A 27,773-nucleotide genomic window follows, 5' to 3' on the forward strand; every position below is an offset into this window, starting at 1 on the left:
AATGCTGGGATCTATGGGAGATAAACTGTCTGTCTGCACGTTGGTTGTCCACAGAAAGTCAGAATACATCATAGAGAAGATTGACCATTTACCTGAAGAGATGTTTTTGATGGTTCTATATCAATAAAAAACTGAAAGCTCAGCTCTAATTTTAGGAAGCTATTATATTTATCGGTATTGATTGGGACAACAGATGAACCCTCCTAAATCACCATCTGGTCAGCTGGGAAAACAACTCCCACTGGGACGACCCCATGGTCTCTAACCATCTGCACAGGACCTTACCCTTTAAATAGCAGGCCTACAGGAAGTACCGCCCCCACACCCAGCCCCAGGTGTTCAGCCACTTCAGTGTGGGTAGGTGGTCATTCAAGTAATACACCAGGAAGTTAAGTCTGGGTCACGAGAGAACCTTAATAAATTACAAAACATTAAAATGTACTTCTGTGCAAAGATTAACATCCTAAACAATTTAATAAGCAAAAAAATAATATTTAAAGATGACCTATTATGGACTACCCAAAACATGCTCATTACATTTAAAAAAAAAAATCTAAATCATTCTTAGATAATGCAATTTTAGTCTGGTTCGTTCGTCCTATTTTGAGCTGTTTTAGGGGCTCTTTAGGACACTTGAAACCCAAGTAAGCTGCTGCTGGCCACACCCCCAACTTAATGTTTACACTCACATGTGAAAATGGCTGCAAACAAATGCACAATTATATGACCAAAATCTTTGAAAAGCAAAAGCGGAGCCTCCTGCACCACTAACATGAATGCAGTAAGATGTTTCTGGATGGTAAGTCAACAGCAGAATACTTGTCTTTTCCAGCAGCCATTGTACAGCTGTAAAATCAGCTGACCAAAACTGCTGGAACTTTGCTTGGGTTGCTAGGTAACAAGGCTGGGCTTGATTGGGTTTGCTAGGTAACGTAGCTTTACAAATCTGAGGTTTTCGAAATGGCTCATTTTCGGACACCAAAAAACATTAATTTATTGCCAAAAAATGGCTGGGTCGTTTTTGTTTTTTTTTAGGTGCTTTTGTAGAAGCAGGAGAGACTCAAATGGAAGTAAAAACTAATTGATTTATTGTTTATTGACGGGCCTATGTCTAGAGCAATGTTGATGCTTAATATCAAGCACCTAACTTCAAAATACTCAACTGGCCAAGTTGAGGACAGACAACTTGCTAAGGAGGTGGACCTCCTTAGCAAGTTGTCTGACTACGGTCTGTTTGTCTGTCCTGCTTCCCAGGAGCTGCTGGAGAAGTTCATGGAGGGCAACGTGAGTCTGGATGAGTTCCTGGATTCGTTCCAGAGCTCCAGGAAGATCTACCACATCCGCCGGGCTCAAACAGAGAAGATCCAGGAGGCCGTTCAAGCCAGGAAGCAGCCCAATAAAAGCAAGAGACCCGAGGAGAGTCGGGTCCCAGAGGCGAAGAAGGACTCCGAGCCGCAGCAGGAGCCTCAGCGGCCCAACGGCTTTGTGGCACAGGGGCCGCTCCGAGTGTTCCAGGTCCGATACGGCTTGACACCGGCCATCCTTGTCCCCCATTACCCTGTTTCCCCCCCTGCCTCTGCGCCGAGCCATCAAAACCCTGCCTCTGAACCCCCAGTGGGCCAGACCCACATCTTGAGCCCCAGCAGCCCGATCCCAGGACATGGCCAGCCAGTCGGCCTCCGGGTCATAGGCCAGCTGCCGGGCGGCTGGCCCGCTAACGGGCGGCCGGTCCGGGTGCAGCAGCTCTACAGACCCAACCCGCAGCAGCCCGAGCCACCGTACCGATAAGCTCCAGCAGGGGGCAGTATAGAGACAGTTAGAGAGGTCTTCCAACCCCTGGAGCCAAGCGGCGGCTGTCAGTCACCCAGGCAGGCAGGCAGGACCGAGGTCCGACGTTTTTGTTGTCCTCCATGGCAGGAAAGCAAGAACAGAAAGGTAGAGAGGCGGCAGACAGGAGAACCGGGGATGGGCTGGGAAAACGGCTCAGGTTCAACTCTGGTGAGCTAATCTCCTCCAAAACATCCACTAATCTGCTTTTATTACTTCATAAAACCAAAACAGGAACAGCTGCTGTGTGCTGGTTTGAACCTTTCTGGGTCCCTCAACATTTTCTACATAGTTTATGCAAAACAAATAAAAAATTTCTTAGGGAATTTGTATTTTCTTTTATATAGTTTTTAAAATAAATGGAGCAATCTGCAGCCATTAACCATTTTTGTGCCCTTCTGAATCTTTGGTTATATCAGCTCTTGGGCCAGACTTTAAAAAAAATCCAGCCTTCTTCAAATTAAACCAAATTTTTGTGAAATCATCGAAGGCTAACAAAATTATAATGACACAAACAAAAACTTCTGCTGCACAAGCGTAGCATACATAGTTGATTGACACCATATTTCAAATGATTTTGTAAATGTGGACCAGCTGGTTGACCTTTGAACTCCAAAGATATTTGTCTTTAAAATGATAGCGGCACAAATGTAAACTTGACACCATTTTCGTTTAATTTTTCTGTTGCTCTTTGCCACATTGTTTTTTTTAAACAATGTGGCAAAGTGGTTTCAGAAAAGTTCTCATCCAGATGAATCTGCCCAAATCATTGTTTTAAACATGCCAAACCCGTAGGGGGCAGTGTAGCACGCAGCTAAATCCTGTGAGCCAATCGGATTTCTTCAAAAGAACTATAACTTCCTGTTCGAAACTAAGCATGGTGCCCGGAGGTTCGATTGTCTCTACAGATATATAGGCTCAGCTATTTTTAAATATTGTATTGGAATATTAAGTTATTAAAACATAAAATGATGCAGATTGGGAATCATGTCAAAGCAGATACGTGAATTAATTGGTGCATTATTTGTCGCAGACTGCGATGTGCAGGACCGTAAATCTGTTTCTGAATGTACACACTAGCACAAAAACTGAGTTTTCTCAAATTTGATCGGAGTTTTAATAAATAAGTGTGGATGAAAGGGCAAAGCGAATAAAAATTTGAGTCTATGGACACAAGATTTTCTATTTGCATATTTTTATCACTTAAACTGGAATTTTGGTGATTAGAAAGTCTGGAAATGTGTGAATATTATGTAGTTAAAGACTGCAGTTTATAATGGCACTAAACAAAATGGTGAGGAACAAAAATGAAGGGACCCGAGAGGGTTGACCCATAAAAACGCAACCAAGAGAAGTTTTTTGTATTTTCCAGCCTTTAGATAAGAGAGACAACACTGCTGCTATCGAAGCCCATCCCCATGGAGAACAACATGTTTTTAATGGTTAATTCAAATTATTTTCTAATATATTTTGTATTTTACAACAGTGAAAATATGAATATGAAAGCACAGAGCAAAGTCAGATGTTGGAAGAAGAGGAGAAAGGATCTTATTGTTAGTTCATACAGCTTGAAACAAAGAGAAGCTCATCCAGCTGAACGATGACGTCAGTAAAGAGGCGTTGGACATAAAGTCCTGTTGTTTTCCGTTTAAAACAGAGACCTTCATGCTTGGAGTCGTTCCCAGGATTGGGAACGCTGCGGGAAGTTGGAAGGAATGCGGCTGCAGACTCGTCTCTTTCAGCCTTTCTGCTGCGACTTCATTAGCCTGGCTCGTCGGCGGGCGGCTTATTTATTCATGTAAATCCAGATTTTTACGTCCGACTTCAAAGCTCCTTGTTTACCGAATGAGGAGCTGCTTCCGCCTTTCCAAGGAAGCCACCGTTTTTATTCCTGAGCCGCAAAGTGCGAATGTCACCACTTCCCCGCCGCCTGTCCTGCAGAAATTTACAAAAGAAAGCAGTTTGGCTCTGTTCTTCAACATCAGTTTGTTCATCGCTCATCGGTATCTCATAAGTGCATGCTTACAACAGCTTGTTCAAGTACATGAAAATGCCTTCAAAAAGCCAGCGCCCAGTCGCATAATAAACAGGGAGAAGATTTAATTTGACTTTCTCTTCTAATTTGAAAAAGATCCTTTAAATGGGGGGGAAAAGTGAAGTGACTGGTTGTTTTTGTGTTTAACTCTTCATAACAAGGAATTAATTTTTGTGTTTAGTAGCTTTTCAGTCCCTGAGCTTAATGTGCTTTTATTACAGGGGTGGGCAACTCCAGGCCTCGAGGGCCGGTCTCCTGCAACTTTTAGATGCATCTCTACTTCAACACACCTGAGTCAAATAATGAGGTCATTAGCAGGACTCTGGAGAACTTGACTGCACTTAGGAGGTGATTCAGCTATTGGATTCAAGTGTGTTGGACCAGGGAGACATCTAAGAGTTGCAGGACACTGGCCCTTGAGGACCAGGATTGCCCACCCCTGTTTTATTAGGATTGAACCAATTTTCTTAAATTTGGGAGACCAGCACTTGACTGATACTTCCCTATGAAAAGGTCTTATTGTTGCTAAAAAAAATCTGAATTGTCAGGTCTGGTTTTTTCAGTTGAACTTCAAAAATATTATGTTGATCCCAAATGGAAATTAAATGTTGTAACTCATTAATTTGAAGACTTATTGTAGATGGTGATGGCTGTTGGCAGAAAGATCTCTTGCAGCCGTCTGTATTACAGTGAGATTGAAGGAGCCTCTGACTGAAGACGCTGTTTTCTCAGCAGTCTCATGAAGAGAAGGGTGAGGCCTGTCCATAGTTTTGTTCGTTTTGTGAAGAATCATTCATTGAGATCTCAGAATTTGAAAATGTGAATTTTTTTTAAAATTATGCAAACATCTACATTTTTGAATTGAAACATTTTAAAGATCATTGATCAAACAGAAAACTGCAATCAGTGCATCCCTAGTTTTCATGAAAATGATGCGTTCTTAGAGGCGAAGTTGTAGCTAAAAGTTGGCTCGTGTTTGTCTTTAAAGCTAAAGAAAGGTTAACCTAAAAAATATCCTTTAATTTCAAACTAAATGCTGATGATTTCTACCCAGAATGATGAAGATCCTCCTGCTAGTTTCTGTTGAACAAAAAAGCGATGACTCTCTCACGCTTCCCCTCCTCCTCGGCTCATTTTGACTGAGAACCCGAGTGGCTTTTCTATTTTAGGCTTGTCTTTGTTTTGTCTGCTTTGTTGACAACAAATTGGTTTGTTTTCAGGAAAAAAACACAATAGAGTTCAACAACAACCTACGGAAAATCTGACAGGACAAGAAAACAGATTGGGAGGTGAAGAACATTCATCCTTTATGTTGCCTTTACAGATTTAGTTTTGTTGTTTGTATTATTTAGTCAATTGAAATGCAAACGAGAGCTAAAACTACAGCCCCGTTTGTCATAAAGTATGAGAAAAGCTGCAGGAAAAGAATTTTCCTCTTTGTTTAGGATTAAAAAAATAAAAATAAAATTTAGCAAAAAGAGGATATAGTGTTTTTTCCCTGCAGGATGGAAAATGATGTAAAAACAAAACAGATTCCAACCTAATGACAAGAAATGACAAGAAAAGCAGATCTAAAAGCATATGTTACTGGTAATTTTAGTGTCACTTTTTGTGGAAATTAAATGCAAATATTGTAGAAAAAACGGTTAAAAACCTACATTTTTATATCTGTATTTAAAACACTAGCTAGTTAGTTTTATGTCTTACCCAAAGTCATTAAGAAGCCACAGTTTTCAGAAACCTGATTTAGGGTAATTAATCTTCTATGGTTCTAAACCCAAAAGAACATGTTCTATACTACATAAACACATAGTCTTACAAAGTATTTGGGTCTGGTTTCTAGTGCAAATATCTTAATACAGTTGAAATTCGACTAAAATAACTTTTATGCAATTTTTTAGTCAATAATTCATTAATATTGATTGAAAAAAGTGTTAGTTCTACTGGCAGAAATGAAATGATCTGCCAGGAACTATTTACTTAAAAAGAAAAGCTCTATATCTTTCTGAAACGTTACTTGTAATTATGTTCGTTTTACTTCAAGTGTACCGAGATATTTGTACTGGAAACTAGACTAAAATACTTTGTGTACTTCTTGTTACGTTGGGCTTTGATGCGACTGGGCTCTGGCTTCAAACATGCTGCGCCCACTCAGGTTCTTATAGGGAAACAAAAACGGCTTCATAAGTTGTAGTTGTGGCGATGAACTCAAGTCAGACTAAAAAGATCAGTGAAACCAAATCACCGTCGACTTTCTACTGTCGCTGTGAGATTTTACTAAAGAGGTTTTAGGAGTTTTGTTGTTTCTCCGTCCTGATTTCTGTTTTTCTTGGCGTGTCGTAGTGACGTGTGAAACTGGTGGTTCATGTCAGCCTGGACATGTGTGAAAACTCGAATATTGATGTGAAGTGCTTGTTTTTTTCTTTTGTTGTGTTTTTTTTTTTGTCCAGTCTGTACCTAAGGTGTGTTTTCTAAAGAGGGCTCGTCCCAGCAGCCTTCTTCTTGTTAAAAAAACCAAGAGCTAGACGTTGGCCAGCTTTAAACGCCACGCAGGAATCTGACGCGGAGCCGCTGCAGGCGCTCGTCAAAGCTGATCAGCGGCGCAGCGTGTAAGGCTGAGCTAATAATATCCCAGTTAGCTGATGCTTGTCGCTACGTTGGAGCGTGCGACACATTCAAAACACGATGAAGCTCGTCAGCTCGTCGTCGGCTGTTTGATGTGATCATGGAAGCAGCAGCAGCAGGTAAATAACTCGGTTTTATCTGCCAGCAGAAAACATAATTATCCTTAAAATGCTGTGGTTGAGCTTTCTGCTGCAGTGACTGCTACTTTCCAATCCAAAACCAGGAGGCTAAATTATCTAATTTGATATTTTCCAGTACCAAAACCAAACTGTGGAGACACTAACTGCATCCAGAAAGTGAAGCAGTTTGATATCGGAGAGAGCTGGATGGACTCTGGCTGCAAATACACAAAATAAATAAATCTCAATATCTACATTTGAATGTAGGTTAGTCGTGAATTAAAATTGAAATCTTTAATTTTAATTAAACATTTAAAGAACGAAGGCTAAAGGAGGCAGGACTGAGCATACTGAAATCTCATTCTATAAGAATGTTTTGTTGCAAAAAGAGTAATGATGTTCAGGCCGTAGACCTGTCCTTACCTGTTCAAGGAAGCATAATAGGTCACCTTTAAGAGTTTTGCACTATGCATTCAGAACTAGAGTCTCGCTACTGCACAAGTCCAAATTTATAGTGGTAATAAATGTCGAGCAGGAGCAATAAAATCTTCACTTGTCTTCCTGTGAGCAGGTGTGTGGCTGTTTTACATCAGTGGTCCTGATGGGAGGGTAAATTATGACCACTCTGAGATCTCTCCATCTGTCAGTGAGGAGACTCTCGCTCATTAAACGCTCTGAGAGACAACTAGAATCCAGGCCGCCCACTGAAATATTTATACCCAGCACATTAGGCCATACTGTACTGAGACGTAAACATGATGCCCATCGCTGCTGGCAGCTGAAGCGGTCGCTCTGAACACACAGATGTTTCCAAACGGGTGCGTGGACGCGGAAAAGTAAAGTTTCCGTCATTCAGACTTTAAAATTTGGGCGTTAAAAAAAAAGTTAAAATGTTTTTTACGTCTGAATTTAGCTCGGGAACCCTCCAGGCCGGAGCAGCTGCTTTGCTCACTTTGGGGACTTTATCTGGTTCTCTTTAAAAGTATTTTTAGCAACGTGGCTCAGAGGACGGCGTCAGTCTGTTGATCCATCGTGTCAGTCCAAACTGAAATATTCAGGTCGATGGATTGGGAAGCGATCCTTTGTTCTTCCCCCGAAGTTTAGCCTGACATTTCTCTCTCTCACTTCCATGAAGTCGCCTCAGGATGGAATATTTACGTTCGATGGATGGTTATTTTAAACTTGAACTCTTTGTGTTTGGATAAGAATATTTGTTTTCAAGTTGAAGTAGCGGTACTCGCTCCAAAAAACTAGCATAAACTCCAACTGGCTATGATCAATATGACGTCATATTAAACAATCGAAATCTACTTCTACAATAAAATAAAACAAAGAACATTTAAAAACTAATTGCAATCATTTAAAATGTTATGTTTAAAGGGCTTACATTTTAAAATTATGATTACAATAATCTGTCAAATTTACTGTAGTGATTTCAGCTGTAACTTTTCATTAGAAACCTTTGCACCAAATAACGATGGCCGTTTTAATCTACAAATGTAGATTTATTTGAAAAACATTTCTAAATTCTAAAGAAAACCAACAATTATTAGTATTTTCTGAACTATTTATACTGAAAACATGAGTGCAAGTAGAATACAGTGGGACAGTCTTGTCAAAAATCACCTGAATAGAGAAACTCTTGACAATGGTATCAGGTCCCAGAGTCACTATTACCCAAATATTGAGTATCCACTTGAATAATAAATAGCAATTAAAATATTGCTAAATATAATTTTACATGCCTTCATAAACGACTAAGGCATCAGTTAATTCATTTTACCCAGACATGAATTTGGCACTTACAATTAATGAAAATATGACATTTAAAATTAGGATACTACATCGGACCAATAAAAAAACAGTTTTAAAAAAGAAATGGAGACTAAAAGACTTAATGAAAATGACCACATGCAGATAAGGAAATTAAACTACATTTATGCTCAGGCAGAGTTTAAAATCCATAGGGTGTCTTTATTCTTACTGGGTGCTGAAGTTATTGAATCAGTGTCTAATTACACATCAGGAATCGATTATGAATGAAAGTAGCTGCACAGATTAATTAACAGCTAAATGGTTAATTGAAATGCAGCAGGGCTGTGCAGTGGTTAGCATTAATTGGTCAAAGCGAACACTGGTTACTTTCCTACTTCCTGTCTCTTTGCAGACATGTAAATAAACCCATTCTATCACTTTCCCACAAAATGTCTTGATTTGTATGCCGGTCACTGCCTTTTGGACTGCATTATCAGTGCCAAAACCACAGGATATCTTATCAGCACTTATTTCTGAGGGTTTTGTTCCAGATAAAAAGAAAAATTGAAGAAAAGGCTCTGAAACTCCCATTTCCTTCCTGACCCACATTGAATGGTTCTGCTGGTTAAAAAGGAGGCTGCTGGGAAAGTTCTTCTGCATGCTGAGCTTTACATAAGCTATCTGCTAAGTACCGCCAGGCTGGTTTATTGTTGAAGAAGACTCTCAGTGGGGGAACATCTCTTGTTGCTACATTTCAACATTCAAGTGACCTTACACAACATGTTTACATGTGAAATATTAATCATTTGCTTCCTATGTGGATCCAGGAGATGTGAATAAAAAACATTTGGAACTGGAGATGAATTTGTTCTTTTGTTTTCAGTTGTGTTTTATGACTGGAGAGTTTTACTTTTCTAGGAGAAAGAGGTCATATCAAATTAAAAACAGGACACAACTGCAGTGCCTATAAAAAGTATTTAACCGCTTTGATGTTTTACCCTACTTATACAAATCAATCATGATCAGAATTTGGGTTTAGGCAAAAAAATATATTTAAAAAAAATACCTTAATGTCAAAGTTAATTGTATTTTTGATTTTATTGATTAATCAAATTTATTTATAAATATTTTATTTTTGGAGAATCGGGATCTGCTCCTTGTTCTTCCACAGTTCAGAATGACGTCAGCCTGTCCAGCACCTGCCATCTTGTTTTACAAGCATGTTTTGCCCTACAGAAACTTTGAATTCAGATACGAAAACAGATATGAATGATCAAAATAAAAGTATGTTTTTATCATATTTTATTCATTTTATTTGCAAATTCTTTTTAAGAAAGGAAAAAGAAGAAAAAAAACATTAAAATCAGAAATTTTATTTGGTCATGGTGTGAGGAAAAACAATCTTATAATTCACTTTCAAGCCACATTACCTGGCAATTTGGCTTAAAAAAGAATATATATATATATATATATATATATATATATATATATATATATATATATATATATACACAGTTCATATTCCTATATTACTATCCTATGCCCTACAGCAATGGTTCCCAAAGATTTAATTCTGGGCCCCCCTATGGATTACAATAAAATCCCCCCCCAAAAAAGAGAAAAACATCAACTGGGCGCACACATCGTTCAACCAGACATAAACCTATACACATATTTTGTTTTCAAACTCCACTGAAGTTTATTTCACACTTCAGGTTGCAACAAAACACACTACAAACCATCTTTACAGTGAAACACTTTTATGTAACTGTTTTTTTTGTTTTCATTCATCCATATTGCCCCCCCCCCCCCCCCCCCCCCCCCTTTGGGAACCACTGCCGTACAGAAACCTGCTCTTGCTAGCAAAGTTTGCTCACTGCGTGCATGTGCATAATACCAAGATTTTAAAACCCGCTGTAATTTTGGAGCAAGTGCTGCCATTGTTTTCTTGTTTGTATCAGAAAACCACATCGCAAGAGAAGGTGTTAGTGCCAGTAAGAAATTCTCTGCTACATGGTAAGACTAGCCTTAAAGGCTAAGAAGCTAATAACTTTTACACTATTCGTCATGCTGCTACCTTTTTCAAAATGCTGCATTTATTCTATTTTCACGTATAAAGTTAGAAGTTAGAGCAACTCTTAAATAATATTTTAGTCTTTTGACACATAAACCAATCAAATCACCTGTAAAATTGGTAAAAATGACGTAGGACCGTTGACGGTTTCTGGCGTTACCAGCGCGGTTCTAGAACCTTCAGTTCACCATAGCAACAGTAACTATGGATGGGGAAGCTCTAGCTGAGTTGGAAGGACGCCCTTTCTTCTTTTTAAATCCACCTTTGTTGGCTTCATCAGCTTCAAACTTACCCATCCGCCTCAACTGTTCATTGTTATGCAGATGAGGCCCAGTTAACTTGTCTCCCGCTAATCCAGATGGGATCAAAGAACTCGCCGACAGAAGATGGTCCTACATGAACAACTGGGCCCAGTCTCTGAGAGAACAACGTGTTTTGGTTTGGTTCGCCCGGTCTGCATGGTGAGGAGGATGAATTTAACCAGGTGATGTTGGTTTCTACCTGCTGCCATTCCTGAAATTGTGCGACAGTGTAAGCTTCAAGAATTTACTGGCTGGAGCTTTTTCTCTGAGCATATATAAGCTTATGAAAGAGAGACTGCTGGCAGAACTGGGACAGATTTAAAAGAAGAAAAAAAAAAACAGACAATAATTGTTGAAGTAATTGTGTGAAACACATCATCACACTGTAGCGAAGAAGTGGACTGATGCTCTCTAGTGGTCGGGGCAGCTGGCGCAGATGACTTTTTTTAAAAATGTATCAATTTGGTCAAGAGAAGAAAAATGTTTAAAAAGCAAACACGTAAGAGGATTAATACAATAGACCCTTTTCACATGACGTCACACAACTTCCGTTTTGGCTCGAAGCTGTGTATCCTTAGTTCCGGTGTACATAGTAAGTAATGATAAAGTTGTCTATTTCATATATATATATATATATATATATATATATATATATATATATATATATATATATATATATATATATATATATATATATATATATATATATATATATAGAGAGAGAGAGAGAGAGAGAGAGAGAGAGAGAGATGTATAAATCTGACAGCATATGTTGATCAGACAGATCACCGGAGCATGGAGTTTACACAGTCTCTAAAACATTTGCCTAAAATAAGATTTGAAGATATATCACGATTTGCAAACCAGTTCTCTCTGACAAAAAAATCTAAATTAGACAAAGGCTACAAATTCTTCACCGAACAATACCTGTTTGACTATGAAGGTAGGTATTTTTGTTTTGCGTAACCGTTAGCTTAGCATTAGTGAATTTTGTTAGCTAGCTAACTACGTGACATAACTGTTCCTTAACCAAACCTTTTTACTGTTTTTGAACTATAACGTTTTAGGCTCTAATCTTGATCAGATTATTAAATTATAGACTGGAGTTGCCACTCATCCCATAAAATAGGGATTTGTTTGTTATAAGCAGAGATGTCCGGTGCCGCCGCTGCTTTGTAATGCCTTTAATCGGACCACTTTTTCGGTAACGAATAATCTAACGAGTTCGTATTTCAAATCCAGTAATCAGATTAAAGTTATTTATCCAAATCATTGCACATTAATATTTTCTTGTGTATTTATTTTTATTCCTTCTTTGCGTCTTTGGGAGAGACTCTGTGACAGTTAGCAGTGACAGAAACATGAACAGTGCATGGAGATGCGCATTTTGTTGCTGGAAAAACAGAAATATCGTCAAGCCCAACTGTTATTTGTGGCTTTTGTCTTGTTTTTATTTTCCATTAATACAGAAAACGAACCTCTAAACGTTACATCACTGACAGGCGGCGGTGTATATGTTTCCTAACTGTGGCTAAAGCTGCTGCTAGCTGGTTTACTCATGATCGGAAGCTGGTTCCTTTGAATACAGTTGGAGAATGGTAAATTGACAATGACTGATAACGGTTATCTAACACGTAAACACCGTTTTATAAAACACAGAAAGTGAACCTCTAAACGTTACAGCGCTGACAGAGAGTATATTTTTCCTAAATGTGGCTAAAGCTGCTGCTAGGTGGTTTACTCTCCGATCGGAGGCTGTTTATTTTATACACAGATAGAGAATGGTGAATTTACAATGATTAGTAACAGCTATCTAACACTTAAATGCTGTTATTATTAAACTTACCTTTTATTATATCCTTAAGATTATGAGAATGCGGGAAGTTTTCAGCTTGGTTCCCAAGGCAAAATCACACCGGAAGTAAAGATACCCAGTTTTGAGTTATGGCGGCCATTGTCTGACGTCACTGTGAAAAGGGTCTATTAATACAATCTTATTTCTAAAGATTCTTATACATAATATATTGTGAAGAAATTGCAAAAAATTTACTATTTTATATTTAAAAAATACTGGATAATTTGTTTTTTTTAAATAGTGAAACAAAAACACAAAACTCAGTTTAAATTAATATATTTTTTAAAAATAAGAATAGCTAGTTTTCATTAAATATTTGTGGAAATTGTCTTTAATTTATGATTTGTTTTCCTACAAGATAGCTCATGCCAAAAATAATACCATTCAGTTGTCATATTTTGATATATTCTGTGTCTAAATTTCAGCAGAAGATAATAGACAGTTGGATCAAGGCAGGACCTGGAAGTGCTTAAACCTGACATACACTGCAGGCGTGTTGACATGTGCTAAGAAGTTGAATGCTTTCTGGAAATAAACATGTTTTGGTCAGAGTAGACAATTGTTCAGAGGAGTCAAGGTAAGGCCTTTAAACTTAAGAACCATCTGTCAAGCATAGCGGTGTTGGCAACTAGCAATACTGTACATTGCTGTTTTGATGGAATAGTACAAAGTGGGTGGAATTACAAAAAGGAGGAAAACCTTCACATTCTTGAACTTCATCTCATAAACAGACGATGTTTCAACCGGACAGGAGGGGCAACTTGTAATCTGAAAGTTGTCGGGTTGATTCCATCTTCCTCTTGCTATGTTACTGAGCAAGGCACCTAATCCCAAATTCAATTCGAACTGAAAAATACTTTATTGATCCGAAAGGATAATGAAATGTTGTTGTAGCTCATATTTATTCACATTCTTCAAAGAGTTATAATCCCAAATTGGCTACCAATGTGACTATCAGTATTTGTGCAAATCTTAGTGGTCAGTATCACTAGTGCAACGTAATTTCTGAACTTTTAGAATAATCCCAAACAAACATCAGAGCTGGGTTTTAAATGATACAACAGGCCACCATTAAGCTTCTGGAATCCCAAACTCCACCCGTTACCATGTTGGGAGTTTCTCAATGATGGCTAAAAGCCTGGCCTGTGGTAGGAAACTAAAACAATTACCTCCATTTCCATAATGCCAAGATAAATGGTCAAATGTCCAGCCTGAAGCTCGAGCTTGTAGAAAGAGTTTTTAAGGAGTGTATTTGTCATAAGGCATGGACTACTACAGAAAGCCTTTGCTGCTATCCAGCACTCTTTAATAAATTTGAAACTTGCTCTTAATACAAATAAAAATAAATGCATGCATTTTTCCAGATCCATAAAACCACAAAACGAAATGAAATAGAGCTAGTTTACACGTATAAGTGTCTTGGCACTTTGATCAACGACTCCCTCACTTTCAAACTCCATGTGGAAAATCTCATAAAAAAGCTCAAATTAAAGTTGGGTTTTTATTTTCAAAATGTGTTGGGAGTATAGAGATATCTTGTACACAGTTGCTTCCTCACAATGTCTAAGGATGCTTGACTGTGTGTCTTCTTGAGCTTCATTTCAAACTGCAAAATGTCAACACACCACTGTGATTTCTACTCACGGCATGGACTGGCTGCCCAAACGAATTCCCACAGGTTAACTTTTATTCACAAGACCTTACCTTGACTTCTGCCAGCCTATATCTGCACTGCAATTACGCTGAGAAATGTTCACTCAAACAGGGTTTCTAACTTGGTAGTTATGGGTGATTACTATGGCAATAATGAGCAGTAAGACAAATTACAGTGAAAAAAACGTTTTATTCCAGGTGAGGATCTTACGTTCCCTGAGATATTACAACCTTGTGCATCTAGACTGGCCATAACTAAATTATGACATTTATAGCTACCTTTGCTGTTTCCTCGTCATCTTGAGATACAGGACGTGCCAACATGACTGAAACACCACAGGGTTAGTGTTTGAAGCGAGTTTGTTCTCTGCCACATTCTCTATAACAGACTTTAGAGCCCACGGTTTCTCATTAGAACAGGATCAGACTCTAATCTTCTCAAGAAATGCCCACTGTGCCGTTCACTGTTTTCTTTCTTTTATGTTCACCGTATCAAAACCTTAATGTGTCTTCCGCTATTTATCCCCATAAAAACTCCAGGTGAGGTCTCATTGTGATGAGCAGTCTAATTCCAGTCAGGGGCCAGTTTTCACCGTTCTCTTTCACAGCCAAACCTTTCTGTAGTCTGTAGTGCTTGAAATACTTGAAACAGAGTAAAAGTGAAGGTGGGTTTCATAAAAGTCGACCTACATACTTATTCCTTGACTTTATTCAATGGCATATTATGGCTATTGCAGATAGAAAAGGAAGAGTAGATTTCTGCCAAAAAACTCAGAAATATTCTAGAAAAAACAAGGAAATTTCTGAGTTTGAAAAGTCAGATATTTGCTAGAGAATACATGGAAATTTTGAGATTAATGTCAGATATTTTCTTGAAAAAAAGTTTGAATTTGAATAGGCAAAACTTTAGACTTTTGAGGCTAAATGTCCAAATTGAAATTTTTCGATTTTTCAAACACATATGTCCATTTTTATTTTAGAAAATTTTTCAGATTAATTCCAAAAATTCTGAGTTTTCTTGGTGGAAATTTTCCCTTCCTTTTATTTTTATCTTCAGTGGCCCTTGTAGCTTTGACCTTTCCGCTAGAATAGGCATGTTTCACATTTTTGTGACATCCACCGGCTCAGGAATGTCGATCACCTGGAAGCCCAGGTTGTCGATGCCCAGCTTCAGCTGGTTGATGTGGTTCTCCTTGTTGGGCGTCCTCTGGTCTACGTCCGTCTCAAAGCAGTGGACGCAGTGCGGCGTAGTAACTCGGACACTTTTGGAAAAGTTTGAGAAATCCACTCGATACTTTCCTGTTTTAGTGCGGGAGATGATGGGGAGGAAGCTGTAGCCCCACTGGATCTCCTGTGGGACGTACGAGGTTCGTACCTGGCATGATGAGCTGGTGGACTCTGCTGTCCCGTCTAAAAACACCACCAACTCAAAGTCCTGTAGGGGGAGAGTGTCAGCGGACAGCTCGTAGAATGGACTTGATCTGTTAATGACGTGGTAGAGTGTCAGCGGACAAACAAAGAATAAGTTATCCTTGCCAGCATCAACCATGAAGTCAACATCCACCTGATCAAGGATGATGGTCTCTCCATCTGGAGTGGTGGTCGTCCTCAGCAGCTTCCCATAAATCTGGCTTCCAATCAGTAAGGTCTTTCTAAGGTTGGCCACTCTAATAAGGAGACACAGACTTCCTTTCTTCAGACAGATGACCGCTGTGTTGCTGAAGGTGACAGTCTTTGCCCTTTTCTTGGGCAAGGAGATCTTGGCCAGGATGATGCCACACATAAAGCAGTTGATGAAGACGCCAACTAGAGATTGGATGATAATCAGAGCCACTGTGCCAGCACAGTGCCCAGTCAGCGCCCTGCCACCATAACCAATGGTGGTTTGTGTCTCTAGTGAGTACAGGAACGCTGTTGTGAGGCCATTAACATTGTCTATACAACGGACGTGCTCCTCTGTTTGGTTCTGCGCCGTCAGGTCCCCGTTGCTCTTTGCGATCCAGTACCACAACAGGCTGAACATGAACCAGCTGCCAGTGAAGGCAGCCACGAACAGGACGAGGACGAAGCGCCAGCGGATTTCCACGAAGGTGGTCCAGAAGTCCACCACGAAGGCGAAGTGGTTACTGTACTCAATGTTGCCAAACTCGATGTTGCAGTGTCCGTCTTTGGTGACCAAACGGCTTTTTCGGGTTCGGTGGCCAGGCGGCTGGATGTGACCCGGAAGCAGCTGGAACATTCTGGAGCTGCAGAAACAAATGCAGGATTAGTAATCAAACAATATCGATGAAGTATCAAAACATATCTTGTAATATCAGATGTAGAAAGAATAATTACTTGTATTCCCTCCACATCAATTAGACAATCTACCAAGTTTATATTTATATCACATTTCAGCAACAAGGCAGTTCAAAGTGCTTGACATCATTTAGACAAAAGCATAAATTCATCCTAGTGTCAACAATTGGGTAAAACATTAGTAGACATGACTTTTTGTAAAGTTCCATCGTTAAAATCATCAATACACATAAAATATGTTGGTCAATTTTCTATTAATTATGGTTCCAAGGAAACTGAACAGGTGTAGTCTTGATTCAAAGGAACTCAAATGAACTTGCTACTTCAATGTAGCTTAAACAAAGCAAACATTCTTCTGAAAAGTAGTAAATAGAACTCTTATTTGAACTTTGCAATCACATTTTTGCATGGTTGCCAAACCCAAGTAGAAAAACATTGTTTGGTGTGTTTTATTGTTTTCAAATTATCATTCATGTACTAAAATTTGTATATAAATTACAATTTCTACTCAGAGTTTGGCATTTTCACATTCCAAGTCAGAAAATCAACTGGAAAACCTTCAGAAATTGGAATTAAAACTTGAAAAGTCAGAAGTTCTTCACCAGTTTTAATCTCTAAATCATATATGAATTATTGGCTTCTGTTGCTAATAGCAGTTAGCCTGGTCAATGAGAAAAGTTATTGATAATTTTCACAGGTTTTCCAGCTTGTAAGTGGAAAACAGTTTTGCTACCATTTCTGAGATCCCCAAAGACCATTGGAAGATTGTTTACAGAAATTCTAGTTAATAAATATTATGGTCCCATAAGTAATACTGGACTAGTATTAAAAAATTATGTTTATTTCCATCTTCTTGATGTTGGGGAAGTGTGATGTCAGCTATCGACCATAACAGCTATGTTAATAGGAGTATATTTCTAATATTTTTGATCAAAGAAAAAGCTATATTTAAATTCAAAATTCAGAAATTGATAGCAAATTGAAATCAATATACCTGAATTGTTTCATACTTTTGGATAAAGTAGTAAAGCCAGACCTCTGCAAATGAACATGCACATTTTCTTCATCATTATAAGAGTGCATTTGTGTTACATATAAGTTCAGTTACTGAACAGAACAGTGGTTTGGTACTATTTCAAACCAAATGGTCCAGTTAAAGGCTCAAGACCATACATGAACCTGGCATGCTATAAAAAAATATATTTATTATCTGAAGAGTTGCTTTATAATTTGGTGATATTACATCATGACATGTAATATCACCATGGTTTTGTCATAATTGTCAAACTGGAAACATTTCTTGTTATATATTGTTTTATTTCCTGTTACTAAAAACTTATGTTGTTCTTCTCAATGATTCCTGAAGCATGCACATACCATAAATGTTAAGTACACCTGTTTATTCTACAAAACTTCTGTCATTGTTGAAAGATAATTTACCAATTAGCAGGTCAACAAACCTTGTCTTGCATTATTGTTCCTGCAGCAGCAGTTCGCTGGGAGTTTCAGTAAAGTTTGGACGTACCTGCTCAGTGAGACTTTGGGCCCGGCGTTCTCCTTGGATCTGCGCTAGAGCTTTGGACTCCCTTCCTTTTAGCTGGTGGCCATGGAGGCGTTGGAAAGATTTTAATCCACAGTGAAATTTCCTAATCCCAGCCACATGCCACCATGTACGGCGGCCTCATACAGCTGCAGGACTCCCGGTGGGCGACTCCCTTCATGGTTTTGACACTGTAAATGCCTGGTCAGGACGGGGAGGGACGAAAATTCTGGAAAACAGCCGACTGAATGCCTTCAGTGGGGTTTTCTTTGTTGGGGCAGTTGGTACGTCACTTGAGGCGACCGAAGTTGGCCGGCCCAAGCGCTCACGCTGTTTTTGTTTTCATTTCTTGAGAACATTTGGGATTTACAGGAGGCCACACAAAAGATCCCTCCAGTTGCATTTCATTCGGCCCCCTCCCCCAGTTCGAACCTCCAAGGTTGCCCCACATTTACATCAAAATGAAGAGCTGCAGAGACACGGAGGCCCTCACTATGTCTCTTCTGCATGCCGCAGTTCTTACATCTGAGAACTGTGTTTCCATCTTCTGTTCGTCAGGGAAATGTCTTAGATCTGTAAAATATACTTCCAGTGGTGTAAGTAAAGCAACAGGAGATGATTCAACTAGTTACGATTTAAAAAATAAAAAATTTCAACTAAACAGAAGTGAGATCTGTTCAGCAGGTGCATATTATGCACAAGAAATGTTTTTATTTCCACATTAATGCAAATGGGATACTATTTGGCTATGTTTTGTGGTTGTTTTTTTTTTGAAGAATTAACATTTTAAGTAATCAGACTGCTGCATCCTAAAAGCACAAAGTTGCATTAACACAGATCCTTCCTCTCTGCAGCTCTTATACTCCACAACCATCACCGCTGCCAACAATCTTAACCAGTGTTTACATCTTTGCTGTTATTTGGACATCCTTTCTCATTTAAAATAAAGTCATAAAATGATCAGAATAAAGCCAAAATAATGTGAGAATAAAATCATAATATTATGAGAATAAAGCCGGGACGAAATCGTAATCTTTGTCTTTATTCTTGTGAAACTACAATTTGATTTTTTTATATGACTTTATTCTCATAATTCTATGACTTTATTCTTGTAATATTATGTTTATTTTTGATACTGTGACTTTATTCTCGCAATTATTTTTCTTATTTTCTTAGCGTGGCCCTAATACTCTGCTATTGGTGCCAACAGAAGAAGAAAACTTTTACATTTTCTTTGTTAAACATCTTCATTCACAGTGGGCATTTATTTATTTTTAACCTTTGTACGTGATCTATTTAACACCCACACAGCAGGTCCAACACCTGGGTGGCCTTCACCGTCTGAAACTTCTCTTTGTTCTAACCTGCTAGCGGGCCTGTTTTCATACCTCAGAGATACAGGAGTGTGTTGGAGTGGTTTTAACAGCGTGCCTCACTCTTTTGCTGGTGAAATGCATTGTGACACAGGAAGCTCAGTTGGGGAGGAAGCGCAGCCTGATGGCTTTTGTGGCAAGTCACAACAAAAAACCACAATCAGGGCATACGCACAGAATCTTTCAGTGACTTTGGATTTAACTCAAATAAAAGGACACCGTTTATTTCTAATTCTGCGCCGCACTTTTTAATTATAGAAGTTATTTCACTCTTGGTCGCATCTTTTGGGGGTGGGTGTTTTGTTACCTTTCTGGCAGCTGGAGGGCAGAAAGCAGTTTTTCTCTTCTGTCTGATGTAGCAGATGAGTCTGTATCTCCTTTCAGACAGTAACAAAAAGAACAGATGATACCCAGGGTGGGTGCGGCCCTCAAAAATACCTTCTTTTGTAGTCGGCGAGTGTAAATGTCTTTGAGGGTATTGGTGTTGGTAATCCCTCACCACCTGCTGCAGGTCAGGAGGCTCTCTTTTCTAGATGAAAGTTGATGAGCAGGTGGTAAAAGAAGAGAGCTAGTTTTAGCTTCCTGAGGAGATGAAGCTTCTGTTTGGCCTCTTGAAGTATCGGTCAAAATGTTGGGCAAAGGAACTTAAAGGTTCTCACGTTTCTTAAAGACCACAATAATATCCCTGGTTTCTTTATGCACTTAATTTTGTCTCATGCACATCATTATTCCAGTTGTCTCACTGTTTAAAGCAATAATTTTGTGTAAATTCGCTCGTCCTTTTCTTCTAACTACAGTGGCTGTAACACACCGTCGTAGCTTTGACTACACTGCAGCCTGTCTCTGTGTTGACTGTGTGGCGTTCAGTTGTCTAATAAACTCACAAGATTTTAGCAAGTGTCAAAAAATATGTAGTTTTTTTTTCCAGTACTTTTTATTTCACCAGGAGAAAAATAAACTTATCAAGATTAAAAATATAATTTACAAACATGCCCTGGGCCTGGCAGCAGTAGAAGAAGATAAAAATAAGACCTTTTCAACTTTTGGACATCAAGATACAACATATGAACCTAGTAAAACAAAACACGGAGACGTTTCCGTCTCCTTGGTCTTCAAGAGTCTTAAAACTAGCTGTAAAATAAATGCAACGTTAGCTAGGACAAACTCTAAAAGTGATTAAATGGATAAATAGCGCCTTCTGGTGCACAGTTTCTGAAAAGCACTGTAGGTCAAAAGTGCAAAACATTATTTACAACGTAAATCCTCACAATATTAATGAAGTACCACTTTATGGAGAATTTTTCTAACTGTCCTGTAATTAACTTCAACATCTTAACATACGAACCGTCACCATTTCTTTGAGCATTGTACTTTGGCATAATTTAAAGGAAACTGACACTCGTCAATATTTATCTGTGTAGAACGATGGACTCCTACAGTTTGGAAACGTCCTTACAACTCTTCCCAGAGTGACAACAGTTGTATTGCTGAAGTCGTTGTTGCTGGTTTTCCTTCTTGGTGTTATGGTGCAGCCCCTTTCTGCTGCTTTCACTTTTATGGATTTTAGCAAGAAAAAAAGTTCAGTTTTCGACATAGAAGTTTTTAAATGACAATATTTGCTGTTCCTTTTACACAAGATTGTAAAGGTTTTGGTGCAACTGGCACTTTTGCACATGCCTGCAATGTTTGTTGGTTTGTCAGTCGTGATTTATATGCACTGAAAAAATTAAGAAAAAGGCATATAAATGTAAAAAAAAAAAAAAAAAACACGTGTTCCCTATATTTCCAAAGCTGGAGCGTCTTCCTTACAGGATACTGAATAAAAAAATAAGACTCGACTTTTCCTAATTGGAGCCGTTTCTACACAATGTTCCGCTCCAGCATAGGCTCCTGCATCAGAATGCGCTGGAAGCTTAATCCGCTCAGGTCCAGCGTTTTGAACTCTCCGTCCAGGATGAGCTCCGCCACGGCGCGGCCCACCGCCGGCGAATGCTGCAGGCCGTGGCCGCTGAAGCCGGTGGCGAAGTACATGTTGTTGATCAGAGGGTGAATGCCGATGATGCCGTTCTGGTCGAACGTGTTGTAGTCGTAGAAACCGGCCCAGGCGCTGGTCACCTGGCAGGAATAAAGGGCAACAAGTCAGACCATGAGATGCTGTTTTAAATGTTAAAAAGTAAAAAAAAAACAGTTTTTACTTCCGGTTTTGGACTTGTGATCAATAGACTTGAGGGATTTCCCACAATTTTAAAGGTGCTTCCTTGAGTGGGTTAGGATAGGTCTATGCGCTATACAAAACATGCTCATTACATCTTTTGCACAAAATCATTCTTAGATATGAGTCTTAGAATGAGATTTTAGTCCGCTCAGTTCTGGCTATTTTCATCTCCTTAGAGAATATGCTGTTTCTGGGCCACTATCTCTTTAAATCCAAGTAAGCTGATGCTGGCCACGCCCCTGAAATCAATGTTTACACTCACATGTGAAAATGGCTGCAAACAGATACAGAGTTATACGACTGTGCAGCTTAGAAAAGCCTTAGTAGAACCTCATGCACAACCAACAAGAATGCAGCAAGTGGTTTCTGAATGGTAAGTCAACAACTAAACAGTTGTCTTTTCCAGAAGCCATTGCAGAGCACACACAGCGGTAAAACCAGCGACCAAATGGGCTAGAGCTCAGCTGGGGTTACTAGGTAACAGAGCTGGGCTCGGCAAACCAACTTAAAATAAATTCTAAGATTCTAATTGGCTTAATGTGGCCTTGTGTTCTGGTTGTCTCATAGTTGAAACTTGTAGTAAATGTAATGACTAGAAAGTACAAAGAAAATCCTATTTTATGTTATTTAGGTGTGTATTGATATCTATGCATAGGACTCTAGGAGAAACTATCAAACTCCAGCAAAAATGTGTTTTGCGTAAAGTTTTTATCAAGGTTTGTGATACTGAAATTAAAGCCAGAGGCAATTTTTTTAAGCGTGACAAAAAATGATGTGCTTTTCATCATTTAAGATCAAAAATAAATTTAAACATGCAAAAAGAAAAAAAAGTATGAAACCTAAAATTGAGCCTTGAGGTACCTTTAGTTCCTCAAAAGCTGGAACTCGATTGGCCAATTTGGGCCAAACCTTGTCTTCAAAAAACTGATGGTCCACCTCCAGATTACTGGTGTCCGGCTCCTCCGCCTGAGAGGGAGACAATGAGGTAACCTCTCAGTTTCAGCTCAGACAAAAAGACGCTGCTCAGAGATGAAACCGACCTCCTCCGGCGACACTCCACAGATGTAGTTTCCTCCCAAACCTTCCCTCCGGAAATAAACTCCTGAATAGTCGATTAAGAAGGGAGAGTCGAGGCCTGGGCCATCAGGACAGTGAACCACATACACATACCTGGGAAAACAACAAAAACACCTTTCCTCTTTGCATTCTAAGATATGACTAAATGCTCCTTTAGAAACAAAGAGGAAACCCTGAAAAAGCAGCTGAGGGTGGAGACCGACCTCTTCCGAGGTTCCACAGGGACTGAAAATCCAGCGAGGGAGTCTTTGGGGTCGAGGCCGATTCCCACCAGCTCTGCCAGTTTCCCAGAAAACGCTCCGGCTGCGTTCACAACAAGGGCACAGTCCACCGGCTGGTACTCCAGGCTGTTCGGCATCTGCACCTGCGAGACGCAAACCGACTGATGTAGTGAAAAGCTGCACTGTTGTGTTTGTCAACCTTAACAACAGCAAGACGTCAGGGGAAACCGCACAGCAGGTCACATTGCAAAACACAGAATCTTACCAGGTTTTGTGTTCTAGTTTCTAGTGCAAATATAAATGAGACAAAACTAACTTACAAGATCTTTTCACCAAGATATATAAACTTATTTTAAGTCAACAATTCCTTAATATTAATAAAAGAACCAGTTCCACTGGCAGGTTATTTCACCTAGAAAAAAAATGACATTTTTTTCCATATTGTGAATAAAATAATCTGCTAGTCGAACTGGTTCTTTTTCATCACTATTAAGGAATTATCGACTTAATACAAGCTCCTATATCTTGCTGAAAAGTTGCTTGCTAGTTAGTTGTCTATTTCAAAGTGTACTAAGATTTTGAACTTGGTAAGATTTTGTATTTTTGCAGCGTTCAACACAGCTGGGATCACTTTGACAGAGAAATGAGGCCCTGACCAATAGTTCACATGAATTACTGCCTCCATGCGGCGTGGCACGGAGATCATGCCGTGGTTCTGCGTAGGTGTTCAGGAAGTCCAGGCTGCTTTCCGAGCATCAGAGCATTCACTTTGGACTTCAAGCAACGTGAAGTCCGAACTTCTCTCTAGGATTCTTATTCCCAATTAAAATGTAATGCTTGCGGATGGCTTTCCACCACACTTTTTTCTTCCACCTGACTTTTCTTTTAAGGATGTTTTCACACCCTTGAATCGTTGACCCTCAGTGTCATCTGCAAACATTACACTCCAAGAAGAGTCTTCAGTGAGTCTTTTGAACCAAATTACATAGAACCTCTTACTGTTTCCTATCCATCACTCTCAGTAAGTTCTGGATGTTCCACTTACTTTGACAGATTTTATTGTCCTCCTTTCCATTTGTTCCCCATTTTTTGTCATCATAACTTGTTTCATGTGTTTAAAATCTGTGGATGAGAATAAGATTAATAGATTAACAGACAATAAACACAAATATTTAACATATTACATGTGACATGTTCTCATTTCAGGTTTTAGGTTGATATGTTTGTATTAATCGAAAGGAATACACCAGCTTGTTGTCACGTTAATACTACAGGGTATAATGGAAGGACAAAAGGAGGCGTTTACACAAATCAGCCTAAAACGTGGCCAACATCTGGAGCTATGACCCACCTGCGACTTCCCCAAAGCACTGAATGACCCCCATGGACATGGCCTTCCTCCTGAAGGCGTTCAGGAGAGTCCAGGGGTCGAACCAGCCCTCGTTCTCCAGCCCTGCACAGCACCAAACCCCCAGAGTGACGTTAAACCAGCTGCAGAACCGAGTTAAATACGGTTTTATCAACAGCCAAAGAATCTAAATTAGCCTGTTTCCAGTTAGCAATCCAAAAGCTTGCAATTATCCTAAACTAATAAATAATTCTGGGTGACATTAAAAAAAAAAAAAAAAAAAAAAAAAAAAAAACACCAACTAGCATTTAAAGGATTGTTACACAATTGGCTTAGCAACGTCCGTCCGCATGGTCGATACTTTGTGGAACCACAGTTAAAGCTGCAAGTCTTTCTGGGGTTTGTCTCGACCAGCTTCGCATGTCTGGAGACTAAAACTTTTGCTCAGGCTTTGCAAAAATAAATCGGCCTCAGTCAGGTAGGATGATTTACTTTGCAGGAACAATAGGTTGCATAAATTAGTTACAAAAACCTAAACATCCTTACATTATAAACACTGTTGCTACAATTAGGAATACATTTTAATCTGGTAGAAAATGAGCAGTTAAGCATGTTAACACCTCCCCAATTAACTCTATGCTTCAAATCTATGCATCAGTAAGGCTTCTAAAAATGGGGAAACTCACTTCTGTGAGAAATGTTACAAACTGCATTTAGTTACAGCACTACACAAATGGCAGGTGTGAACGAACCAGTAAAGTAAACAAGGCAGCTTCACGGCGTCAGCGATGTTTGTCTTAGTCATAGATTTCAGAGCAGCTCACAAGATCTGTCAGTCTTTTCTGTGGTCTTCCTCTTTTCCTCCCTAGCAGCTGAGGATTCATCATCTGTCCAGTTCTGCATTGTCAAGTCTCAGTCTAGCCATCATCGCTCCAAACTGCACATCGCTATAAGTCTTGTAATCTTTTATTTCTCTCTTGCAACTAACCTCAAGTCACAGATCATCATGTCTGTTAGGGGTAGGGTTGCTTTGGATGCTTGGTACATGCACTCGTCCAGTTTTGGTGCTTTTATACTACTCTCATTAGAGATCACAATATCATCTGCAAACATCATGATCCACAGGGACTCTAGCCTGCCCTCATCTGGCAACTTTTCCAACACTCCACAGAAGAAAGGACTCATAATCTTCTTGAGGCGAGACCTTGAGCAGGCAACTTCCATCAAGTCAGATTCTTGTTTGTTTTTCTTTTCCAGTTTAGCTTTCGGTGATAAAGTTGTGCTTGTTTGATCGGCCTCCAGCGACTCGGCCACAAATGCAAAACGCCACGGCAAACTGAGGTTAATTAAATCGTACTGACTAAACATTGTGTCATGAATTAGCCCAGGCTCTGGTGCCCTTTATTCATTTAGGGCCTGAATAATGCAGAGCACATTGCTAAATTGGATGCAATAAATCGTGTTCTGGTACCGTATGAAGCCAGTGCCACGCCCTCTGTGTTTATCCACGGAAATTTCTCCTTCACTTGTTGCGGAGAGAAGAGGGAAACTTTGGCTCCCGCACACCTGGAATCACACGATGAGATGATTAGCAAGGCAAACCGTCTGAAATCCAGAGCGCATCTCGCCGTCGGGCACCTCTGGGTGTTGTAGTTCTGCTCCATGACGTGAGCCACCGCCTCGCTGGCTAAGAACAAGTATCCCGACTGGTTGAACTGCAGATCCACCGGATCTTCATTCACAACGCTGAGATGCTCCTGATGGGAAACAGAGGAGATGATTCGATCCAGACCAAAGCTAAAACAAAGGATAACCAGCCGCTGCTTTTATTTTGTAGCTCTCACCTGCTTATGCACAACTTTTCTAACCCCTTTTTCTCTTTATACATTATCACTCCCAAAATATTTCCACACAACTTCCTCCTATAGCAAGGACTGGGTGATTGAAATGCTTATGAACTTTGACCTACGTTGATGTTCCTCATGAAGTCTGCAGACTCCAGGGAGAGGTGGATGTTCTCCAGCAGGGAGAACTGCTGGCGGATTCCTCCTGCAGACAGAACGGTGGAGGCCTGGGAATACTGGACACAGTCAAGAGGGTTAAAAAGTGGTTTTATATACACGTTTGTTTTCTGTGTTAAAGTTTAACAACTGATCTCCCCCTAATTTTTAGAGCCGGCGACCTCTTTGATTGTGTCTTATCTTAAAGATGTTTTGAAATCCCCCCCAAAAACGGAGTCCTTACTGTTGGGTCCCTCTCTACAACGAGGACTCGCATGTCTTTGGAGAACCTCTCTTTCTGCTTCAGCCAGTAGGCGATGGACCAGCCCATCACGCCACCGCCAACGATCACGATGTCCGCCGTCTCAGGGGGGAGGCTGGGGTTGATCTCGAAGGGCGTCCAGTTGCTGCCCGGCAGACTGTCTGCCGCCTTCTTCTTCGCCGCTGCCAACTGGGCTCCCAGGTCTAAACAAAAAGTGCGAAATTTCACAGCGATTTTGTTAATATTTTTGGTCCATAGACGTTTCTGAAGGTCTTTCAGTGTTTTTCACAAATTTTCTATCTTGTCACCAACCAGTGTTTCTTTGGTTTGTTTGAACGACTCAATTGGGTTAAAAAAAAAAAAAAATCTCCTAAACTCTACAAATAGGAGGAAATACAAAGATACAAAAAAAATCAACATTGACTTTTAAAGAAGTTGATCTTTGCTTTATCTTCTCCTTTTCTTCTTAATCTAAACCATTATTTAGAAACAGAACTTTGCTGTCAGTTTGTCTAGTTTTGTCAACCTTGAATATTAATTAAAAACATATTAAAAAGAATGCAAATTGGAGACTAACCTGTCTCCAATTTGGCTTGATAAATCAATGAATTCATTGATTTTTTTTAAAAATCGAAAATCAGTAACTTTGCATGGAGCTTTAAAGGATAACAGGAAAACAATTCTTAATGTATTTATTGTGCCTACACTATATATGCCGAATAATGGGCGAGATTTAAAATATTCAGAAAAAACAAGTCTACTTGTGATATAAACTCTGCGAGGAGCTTCATATAGTGAGTTTATTTAAAATATGACTATATGTCAAATGGGATCCAGATCACTCCTGTTTAGCTACCACTTCTGCTCCAGATCCTCCACGGTTCCCACCTTTAAGGAAGTCGCTCCGTAAGGCTCCACCGGTGCTCAGCTTCTGGCAGAAAGTCAGACCTCCACATCGGCCTGGCTGCCATTGTGTCACCGCGGTGCAAGTGAGCGATCCACGGGTGAAGGATCCACGAAGGGTCCGCACGCTTCTGTGCAGCCGTCTCAACGCACACATCCCGGCTCTGAGCTCAGCTAGTTATTCATTCATCGGGAGACCGACGTGAAGGCAAACCGAAGATCATATTTCATCTAAAACGACTGAAAATATGCGAAGTCTATAATCTGACAGCGAGGTCAAGAGAAAGTTAA

At 39.6% G+C, this 27,773-nt stretch overlaps 3 protein-coding genes across 3 annotated transcripts in view; 1 reads left to right on the forward strand and 2 right to left on the reverse strand.

Annotated features, from left to right (window-relative positions):
- The window catches only part of LOC106699940 (vacuolar protein sorting-associated protein 37D-like), a 44,782-nt gene extending 40,626 nt beyond the window's left edge, over positions 1-4,156 (forward strand). Inside the window, exon 4 of the mRNA XM_014472616.2 lies at positions 1,255-4,156. Within this exon, the coding sequence (XP_014328102.1) occupies positions 1,255-1,788 (534 nt within the window). The 3' untranslated portion in view covers positions 1,789-4,156. The remainder of the gene's footprint in view (positions 1-1,254) is intronic.
- Positions 4,157-14,437: 10,281 nt separating this feature from the next.
- LOC102237381 (ATP-sensitive inward rectifier potassium channel 1-like) lies at positions 14,438-18,240 on the reverse strand. Its single transcript, XM_005809316.2, has 2 exons — positions 18,069-18,240; positions 14,438-16,491 (listed from the first exon to the last, which is right to left on the reverse strand). The coding sequence occupies exon 2, from the start codon at positions 16,482-16,484 to the stop codon at positions 15,345-15,347; it is 1,140 nt and encodes a 379-aa protein (XP_005809373.1). The 5' UTR covers positions 16,485-16,491; positions 18,069-18,240; the 3' UTR covers positions 14,438-15,344.
- Positions 18,241-20,382: 2,142 nt separating this feature from the next.
- Positions 20,383-27,773, reverse strand: foxred1 (FAD dependent oxidoreductase domain containing 1). Its single transcript, XM_005809315.2, has 11 exons — positions 27,468-27,773; positions 26,562-26,782; positions 26,287-26,397; positions 25,956-26,074; positions 25,789-25,883; positions 24,321-24,422; positions 24,015-24,091; positions 22,952-23,112; positions 22,712-22,841; positions 22,533-22,637; positions 20,383-21,571 (listed from the first exon to the last, which is right to left on the reverse strand). The coding sequence occupies exons 1-11, from the start codon at positions 27,637-27,639 to the stop codon at positions 21,317-21,319; spliced, it is 1,548 nt and encodes a 515-aa protein (XP_005809372.1). The 5' UTR covers positions 27,640-27,773; the 3' UTR covers positions 20,383-21,316.

The sequence above is a fragment of the Xiphophorus maculatus genome, chromosome 11 (genome assembly GCF_002775205.1).
Source record: "Xiphophorus maculatus strain JP 163 A chromosome 11, X_maculatus-5.0-male, whole genome shotgun sequence".
NCBI classification, from domain to species: Eukaryota; Metazoa; Chordata; class Actinopteri; order Cyprinodontiformes; family Poeciliidae; genus Xiphophorus; species Xiphophorus maculatus.